Genomic DNA, 8,928 nt, shown 5'->3' with positions numbered 1-8,928 from the left:
TTTTAAATGTGTTTGTAACACACTTGTTTATCTTTTTTTACTCAGGTGACATCAGCTGTTTTCATCGCTTCTTCCCACGCAGCGCTCCGAAACACTTATTTTATATTTTATTTATTTTTATTTATTTATTATTCCCGCGCTGAGAGAGAAGTGTGAGCAGCTTGTTTTTATCTGGAGTCCACAGCCCTCTCTGTTTGTCCTCTGACTACAGTCAGCTTAGCTCAGCAACAGCCTGAATGGACGGAGGGTAGAGTTACAGTTTGCTTGGTGACAACGGCTGATTTCTGTGATTGGATGTTTGGCTGTGTGACGTCACAGGTATCTGGCACAGAGTCTGGAATTCAGCAGAACGATTGAGCTGCGAGAGGAGCTGAGCCTGCAGGCTGAGCAGGCTTTTTTCTGCTGAGCTGTTTTGTTTTTACACCTAAAAATAACTTCTCACACACTGATGTTTTATTTCTAGTTTTATTATTATTAAGGCTCGTGAGGTTAGAGAGTAAAACGTGTAAAAAAAATAAATAAATAAATAAAAGAAGAAGAAGAAGAAGAATGAAGTAACATGAAAACTAAAATAGAACTTGTGTTCCAAAATAAAGTGGTCGGGTGAAGCACTTGTTGAACCTGAGAATAATGTGTGTGTCAGCTGTCTCCCTGCTCTGCTCGTGGTATTTATGAAAGCTCTCTGGTTCCCTGCGTACAGAGAGGCAGAAACAGAGGCGAGAGCTCTCACTCTGCCTTCAATTCCAGACACACAATTTGGACCTAAAACGATTATTTTTTCCAAACGTTTATAAAAAATCTCTGCTCACACGAACTTATTAATTAGATAAAAACTAACGTACTATACTACCATGGATTACATTGATAATTAGATTTTACAGCTATTATATGTAACATTTCCTACATTGGTATTTGCACATACACACTACTGAAATGTTACAAATGACATTTAGGTAAAAATATAACTAACTATCGCTGTTGCCTTACTAAAATTCCTTGTCAGCTAACCCATTAGCTGTTACACTTTTAGGCTACATCAAATAATCAAGCTCCATTTTGAGTTTGGTTGTTGATTCTTTCTAAACACACACTATGTTAATTCAGCCACCAGGGGGCTCTCAATCAAAACAACGACACATGACGTTGAGGCTGGCAGAGAATCATGGGAGTGATTCTCCCCCCTGCCCTCGATGAAAACAAGTCAAGGCCACCGGGTGAAACCGACCTGAGGACGATAATGTGTCCGAGTATAATTTCCATGACGTATTAATCATAGCAGCACATACAGCAAAAGTACGGCAACTTTCAGTAGCAGCTCACACTTCACTATGTAGCGGTCGTTGACGTGACAAATGGTGTTTCCATGGCAACGGATGGCCACCAGGACAAAGACACACCCAGTTAGAAGTTTAAATGAAGGATTTCTCTAGCTTTGATAACTGTTGGACATACAGTATGTGTACAAACATATTACAGCCAACAGTTTTCTGATCAATACCTGATGACTACAATGAGCACGTTAATAGCTGTATTGAGTCATTTATTAACCAGGAAGGGGAAGGACCACTCGGGAAGGGGCGTGTCAAGAGGAGTGGACATGGCTCGCCCATTGAAATTTGAATGGCCATCCCAAAATCCAAATCTATGATTGGTATTTCCAAATCCAAATCTATGATTAGCATTTTGTTCCATCAGGGGCAGTATTTTTCAAACATTTTTCACACAAACATCAGTTTAATCTGCATTGAAAAGCCAATTAACACGATAAAATGTAAATCTAAGCAAGCTTGAAACAGCATTTACACCTATAAGACAGCGAACAGACCGGACCTGCCACTCCACTGCTTCTGCTAAATAAAAACCGCGTGTGCTGTGTTTTGGTTCTTTAAAACGACACAGAGTGATCCCTCTTCTCATACATAAAACACCTTTGGGTGTAAACGCTCAGGACAAACTCAGAGCAGCAGTGAGCATGCGCCCGAGGGGTCGTCGAAGAATCCAGTAAATAGAACCCTGGAGCACGAGCAGAGTGTCGGCGCTGACGTCACGACCTCACATTGGAGAGCTCGGGCTGAATTGTGAGCGCGAGCTTCAGACGGAGGCGCGCGGAGGATAAGGACACAACGAGGATGAACCCTGCTGCCGTCTGAGTGGAAAATACTTACGCCATTTTTATTCACATTTCGGGTTATTTTCTTCTTCGCGGTGACGTAAACAAACCGACGGACATTTTGGAGATTATTTTTCGCGTCGGGGTTTCAACATGTCCTCCGCGGCGGTCGCTGCCTCGAGGAGGCAGTCCTGCTATCTGTGCGACCTGCCCCGCATGCCGTGGGCGATGATCTGGGATTTTACCGAGGCCGTTTGCCGCGGATGTGTCAACTACGAGGGGGCCGACCGGATCGAGTTTGTTATCGAGACCGCCAGGCAGCTCAAGAGGGCTCACGGCTTCCAGGACGGTCGCTCCCCGGGTCCGGGGAAGCCCCAACACGCCGGGAAAGACATGAACCACTCGGCCGGAGAGCCGGGCTCCCGTCCCCCGCAGCCGTTGGACCGGTACCCGCTTTCCGACCGGCCCCCCAGGCTGGGACCGGAGTACCAGGGGGGCAGGCAGGCCAACGGCCTCCCCATGCCGAACGGATTTCCAAAACCGGACGAACCTCCGGAGCTGAACCGCCAGAGCCCGAACCCCCGCAGGATCAGCACGGTCCCTCCCAGCCTGGTGCCTCTGGTGAACGGCGGCATGCATCAGCTCAGCAGCCGCCCGGTTCAGATGGGTCTGCCCGGGGTTCTGGCTGCACCGGGACACGGGGATCACGGGAAGCGGCCTGAGGACGTGAAAGACAAACACAGGCCGGACAGCCTGTCGGAGCTGTCGGACAGCCACAAGGACTGGATGGGGAAAGGTAAAACAGTGCGGGACCTGATGGCGCTGCACACCTTCGACTCCAGGTTCAAGAAGGAGCACGCGGCCATGCAGCGCGTGATGGGATACGACACGAGCGCCACTTCCTCAAAGACAGGTGAGAAGATCTCTCTTCTTCCAGAAACCATTTTAACTGAATGAAAAACAGGAACACAAGTGGACTTATGTGTCAGCACATTTCACACACGCGCTGCTGACGTGTGTTTAAACACGCCACGCGCTGCCACGGACCCGGAGACCTGTGTGCACGCGGAGGTCTGGCAGGGAGCAGCAACATAAACAAAACTTGATTGTGTGTGTGTGTGTGTGTGTGTGTGTGTGTTGAGAAGTTTCCTGTGTGTTAACGCTTCCTCTCTCTCTGCCACAGACCGGGGGAAGCACCCACGCAGCATGAAGAGGAAGGCGTCCCCGGAGCCGGACGGGGAGAGCAGCGCCCCCAAGATGAACGGCGGCGAGGGCCAGCCGTGGCTCCCGTCCCCCTCCGAGGTCCTGAAGATGCCCCCTGCGGCCCTGCCCGGGTTCTCCACAGCTCCCCCCTCCACCATCTCCCCCCACTCCCGCACCACGCCCCCCGAGGCCGCCACAGCGCAGAACGGCCAGTCCCCCATGGCGGCGCTCATCCTCGCCACTGACAATGCAGGCAGCACGGGCTCACCTAAGGACGCTGGGCAGGTGCACTCCACCACGGCGGGGGCGCGGAGGAACAGCGGCAGCCCCCTGTCGCCGTCCTCAGCCTCTCAAAGAAGACTGGCGGGGAGGGAGGGGCCCGTGAGCGCCAACCCCTCCACTCTCCACGCACCGGGCAGCATCGACGCCCACGCCGCGCCGCAGGGCATTCCGGACTCGTCGGTGGCGCCGGGCAGCGTGCCGCTGTGCTGCACTCTGTGCCACGAGCGGCTGGAGGACACTCACTTCGTTCAGTGCCCGTCGGTGCCGTCGCACAAGTTCTGCTTCCCGTGTTCCCGCGAGAGCATCAAGCAGCAGGGCGCCACCGGCGAGGTGTACTGCCCGAGCGGCGAGCGCTGCCCGCTGGTGGGCTCCAACGTGCCCTGGGCCTTCATGCAGGGGGAAATAGCCACCATCCTGGCCGGGGACATAAAGGTCAAAAAGGAGAGGGACCCGTGAAACGTTGACCAGCTGGAACTTTTTTTTCCCTTTTTGTAATCCGACTACGGCAACAAGTTTAGGACAAAACTCACAGATGTGACATGTACATACTGGACACAAGGGAAGTGGACGCTTCGTAAACAAACATGGCTGTATCTTTTTTTTTTTGATTTTCTTTTTCATGACATTGTGTTTCTATCGTTTTGAAGGTATGTACTCGCCATCACACCTGCGCTTTTTTTTTTTTTTTTTTTCTCGGTGAACTGTCGGCGTCGAAAACATAGAATGTGACTAATCTGAGCACTTGGCGAAAAAACAAAAAAAAAGGACTAAAAAAGAAAAAAGAGTAAAATGCTTCTAGCTGTACATGTATGCACTTGTTTAAGAAAAAAAAAAAAATCTTGCCAAATACAGTTTCAGACGTTGTAATAATACCTCCAGTGTCTCTGTGGTTTATTCTCAACACGCCGTGATGCAACAGCGCCCAACAGGAACGAGCCGGCTCCCAGCGTAGAGTGGGAGGAGGAGGAGGAGGAGGGGGAGGGGGGGGGAGGAGGAGGAGGGGGGGGGGGGTGTTGCATAAACGTTGTGTACAGTAAATCACACGTAGGCGGGCCGAGGTCGCCTCGTGCTCTGCCAGCGTTTGGAGATAACGAGAGCCTAAAAATAGCGTGCAGAGAGCGTCCGTGACGTGTCGCTGAACCCTTCACGTGTGCACTCGTTATTTACCGACATGTTTGCTCGCTCGCTCGCTCGCTCGCCCGCTCGCCGTGTTGTTGTCTTCAGCTTCCTGCTCAGGAGCCGTTTTGTTGACGCCCTGATTCCAGTGAAGACGCTCTGGAGACGGCGTGAGGTCACACGCCCTCGGGGCTTCTGCTGCTCGCATAACCGGCTCTGTCACGCTGACGGGATGACTGAGATGCCGGCAGGCTCTGTTTTGGCCCCCCGGGGGGGAAAAAGGAATCCTGCTCCACAACAAAGCTGCTTCATCAGACAAAATGGCGGCCGTCTGAGGGGATTTGGATGAGCCGTAAATCTTGTTTACTTTTCTCATTTCCCCTCGCTCTCACGCTCTGAAGCCAGCAGCCAACGCTCGGCCTGTTTCTGCGTCTCTGCCATCGCGCCTCGGCTCTCTTTTTATTTCTTTTATTCTTTCAACATTTCTAATAAAAAATAAAAAACCAGAACGGCTCTGAGAGAGAGAGAGCGGCGCCGTGCAACACGCTGTCACGGCTGCAACCAAAACAACCAAGCAGACGGTTGCACCTGATCAAAGCTCTTCTTCTCTTCACGCCACGTCGGTGACCCCGCCCCCTCCTGTCTCCCGCTGTGAAGCGCTGAGAGGGGAAAAAGGCTTCAGAGTGGGACGTCGTCACGGCGAAGATCTCTGCAGAGAGCGACCTTCACGTTACAGAGGAACAACAAACGGTTGTGACATCATCACTCTGCAAACACTCCTCGAGCACCGCCGCTGCTCGTCATCGTGAAACCCACAGAGGTGACAGGAAGTTGGCAACCGTGTCCCTTCAAGTTAAAAGCACGATTATTGTCAACGCAGTTTGGCATAAATCTTCTTCCTGTCTGTGTCGACCTTCCACACGGCCAGCAGACGCCTCCGTCAGTTTGAAACGACATGAATCACATGTTTGAAATTCCATTACTTGGCATTTCAAAATAAAAGTTGTTAGGCTTTTATTTTGAATGTTTGTCCCATCTTAAGCTGAGAGTCCATGGCCTTCTGTGTGCTCTTATTTTGAAATACAGTAAGCGTGAAGGCTAGGCAGGTGAAGCCCAGAAACGGGTCATCAGGTGAACGCTACCAAAGGTCAACGTGTGATGTCATCAGGTGAACGCTACCAAAGGTCAACGTGTGATGTCATCAGGTGAACGCTACCAAAGGTCAACGTGTGATGTCATCAGGTGAACGCTACCAAAGGTCAACGTGTGATGTCATCAGGTGAACGCTACCAAAGGTCATCGTGTGATGTCATCAGGTGAACGCTACCAAAGGTCAATGTGTGATGTCATCAGGTGAACGCTACCAAAGGTCAATGTGTGATGTCATCAGGTGAACGCTACCAAAGGTCATCGTGTGATGTCATCAGGAGGAGCCTGAAGGGTTAAATTCAGACCGTAGTGATGTAACATCAAGCTTCTCTCTCTTTGAAACAAGGTGAGCCTGTGAGGGACAAAATTAAGTCTGAAGGTAAAATATTGCATCCATTGTGATTCTGACTTTTTCACCAGAAACAGTCGACCCCCCCCCCTTAAGTCCCCCCCCCCCCCCCTGAGCTGTTTCTGTTCGTGTTGGATCGTCTCTCTCCGTCACGTTCGGCTGCTTTTTCACCTTCAGGGGGGAAATCAGTCCAAGTAGAAGAGAGTGAAGGGGGGGAGGATATAAATGCCTTGCTCAGAGGTCACGTGCTCCTCGGTGGAATTCCTGAGTCACCGTCCCCCCCCTCGCCCCCCCCCCCCCTTCTGCTGCAATAACACGCCTTCCACTGTTCAAGGTTGATCACACAGCGGAGCGGATGAATGGGGGCCTGTGTGTGTGTGTGTGTGTGTGTGTGTGTGTGTGTGTGTGTGTGTGTGTGTGTGTGTGTGTGTGTGTGTGTGTGTGTGTGTGTGTGTGTGTGTGTGTGTGTGTGTGTGTGTGTGTGTGTGTGTGTGTGTGTGTGTGTGTGTGTGTGTGTGTGTGTGTGTGTGTGTGTGTGTGTGTGTGTGTGTGTGTGTGTGTGTGTGTGTGTGTGTGTGTGTGTGTGTGTGTGTGTGTGTGTGTGTGTGTGTGTGTGTGTGTGTGTGTGTGTGTGTGTGTGTGTGTGTGTGTGTGTGTGTGTGTGTGTCGGGGCCCCTGCTCATTCAGAGCTGCAGCCAGGAGGAAGCGTTAACCCTTTCCTCGCTCCTCGGGCCTACAGACGTAAAGTTCCTGCTTAATGCGGCGTGTTCGGCCTCCTCGCCGTGACAGGAGGCCGGAGCGCCGGCGCTCTGTCGCTGTGACTGCTCGTGGTGCACGAGTACTTTCAGACAGCGTTCACTTCAGTCAGGGAATAACAGTAACTTCTGTTATTCATGTGATCCAGCCGAGCGTCACGTGCTCCATGACGCGGTTTGAATCCCGACATTTCACGTTTGGTCCGTTCAAACTCGGCGGGCCAGAAAAGAAGCAAAACAATGAACCACCATGAGGTTTTTCTGTTTCGGTTGCCGTGGTATCAAAACAGGAATCGATATCGTTCGATTCTCTGACCAGGATCACATCGAGGTTTGTAAGTTCAGGAATGTTCCAGAGACTATAAACACTGTGACGGGTTAAAGCTTCGGTCTGCTGCTCCTCTTGATGTCTGCCAGCCAATCAGACGGCAGATCTAAACCAGATCCAGACCTCCGCCCTCTCTCCCTCCCTCCCTCCCTCCTCTCTCTCTCTCTCTCTCGCTCGCTCGCTCGGGTCGGCTGGTCGGTCTTTGGCGTGAGGTCGGCTTCAAATTCCAGCCGAGACAGCTCATTTCTTTTCATCTGTCACCGAAACTCGACACCCCGAGGACCCGAGAGAGAGGAACGGGTTCGCTCAAATTACGTGACACAGTCAGAGAAAAACTCTGTGCCCCCCCCCCCCCCCCCCCAACACCCTCTCTCTCCCTCTCTCTCTCTGTTTGTTCAGCTGTCCCTCGCCCACAGCGCTCCCCCCCCTTCCTTTCCTGACTGAAGTCTTTCACTGACTGGTTCGAGAGAAAAGCAAACAAACAAACATCGGCTCTTCTGAAAGTACTCTGACACTGGCGTGCAACCATGACGCTTCCCATGGCGCCCTTTCACTATACACGCCGTTAAATAAACTCTACCTGCATAAAGAGCGCAGACGTTAAAGGATGGACCTTCAATGTGGTTGCTGGTGAGTTCTGTTCTTGTGACGTTCTCGGGTCTGCTCGCTCTCATTGGCTCCCGTCAGGGGAGCGGGCGCTCCGACCTGGACTTGTTTCGGGTAAGAGGCTCCAACTCGACCCGGAGCAGAAAATCAATGTAGTGATGCGACATGCTTGAGGATTATTTGGACAAATTATCGGTTGCGACAGGCCACGCCCCCTGTGACAGGCCACACCCCCTGCGACTCTTGAAGGGAGCATTCCAGGCTTAAAGTCGTCTAAGCTTGAGCGAGCATTGACTGAAAACCGATGTTCCTCTTTAGCTCGACAACGTTAGCCAAATAAGGCCATGTATCCGCTCAAAAAACAAGATGGCGTCAAAGACAAACTTGAGGCTTTTTTAACGAGCAGTGATGAAACTCTCTGTGACGTCCCTTCACTTCACTCTCTATCCGGCTAATGGTTAGCAACAAGTGCTAACATCCCCACGCTGCTCTGCTGCACTCGCTCCAGGCTCCAGAGCCTACGGTTGAGGGTTTAGGGTTAATGGTTGAGGGTATATGGTTTAAGGTTGAGGGTTAAGAGTATAGGGTATATGGTTTAGGGTATAGGGTATATGGTTTAGGGTTTAGGGTATATGTTTAGGGTATATGTTTAGGGTATATGGTTTAGGGGTTCAGGGTATATGGTTTAGAGTTTAGGGTTTAGGGCAAAGGGTTTAGGGTATATGGTTTAGAGTTAAGGGTTTAGGGTATATGGTTTAGGGTTAATGGTTTAGGGTATAGGGTTTAGGGTATATGGTTTAGGGTTAAGGCTTCAGGGTATATGGTTTAGGGTTTAGGGTTAATGGTTTAGGGTATAGGGTATAGGGTTTAGGGTATAGGGTTTAGGGTATATGGTTTAGGGTTAAGGCTTCAGGGTATATGGTTTAGGGTTAAGGGTTTAGGGTATAGGGTTTAGGGTATAGGGTTTAGGGTATAGGGTATAGGGTTTAGGGTATATGGTTTAGGGTTAAGGCTTCAGGGTATATGGTTT

The 8,928-nt window shown here is 50.9% G+C and overlaps 1 protein-coding gene across 1 annotated transcript; it reads left to right on the top strand.

Moving 5' to 3' along the window:
* Nucleotides 1-1,976: 1,976 nt before the first annotated feature.
* On the top strand, nucleotides 1,977-4,467 carry irf2bp2b (interferon regulatory factor 2 binding protein 2b). Its single transcript, XM_079335879.1, has 2 exons — nucleotides 1,977-3,023; nucleotides 3,294-4,467. Exons 1-2 carry the CDS (start codon nucleotides 2,264-2,266, stop codon nucleotides 4,049-4,051), a joined length of 1,518 nt encoding a protein of 505 aa, XP_079192005.1. The 5' UTR covers nucleotides 1,977-2,263; the 3' UTR covers nucleotides 4,052-4,467.
* The last annotated feature ends 4,461 nt before the right edge of the window (nucleotides 4,468-8,928 follow it).

The sequence above is a fragment of the Symphodus melops genome (assembly GCF_947650265.1).
Source record: "Symphodus melops genome assembly, chromosome: 2".
In the NCBI taxonomy this organism is placed as follows: Eukaryota; Metazoa; Chordata; class Actinopteri; order Labriformes; family Labridae; genus Symphodus; species Symphodus melops.
Note: the sequence above shows the minus strand (reverse complement) of the source record. Positions and strands in the feature narration are given on the sequence as shown.

What these genes read in the sequence shown, in the direction of transcription:
- irf2bp2b (XM_079335879.1), top strand. Translation starts at nt 2,264, where the DNA reads ATGTCCTCCGCGGCGGTCGCTGCCTCGAGGAGGCAGTCCTGCTATCTG. An exon ending in CGCCACTTCCTCAAAGACAG is followed by an intron (nt 3,024 to 3,293) that starts GTGAGAAGATCT and finishes TCTCTGCCACAG; the next exon opens with ACCGGGGGAAGCACCCACGC.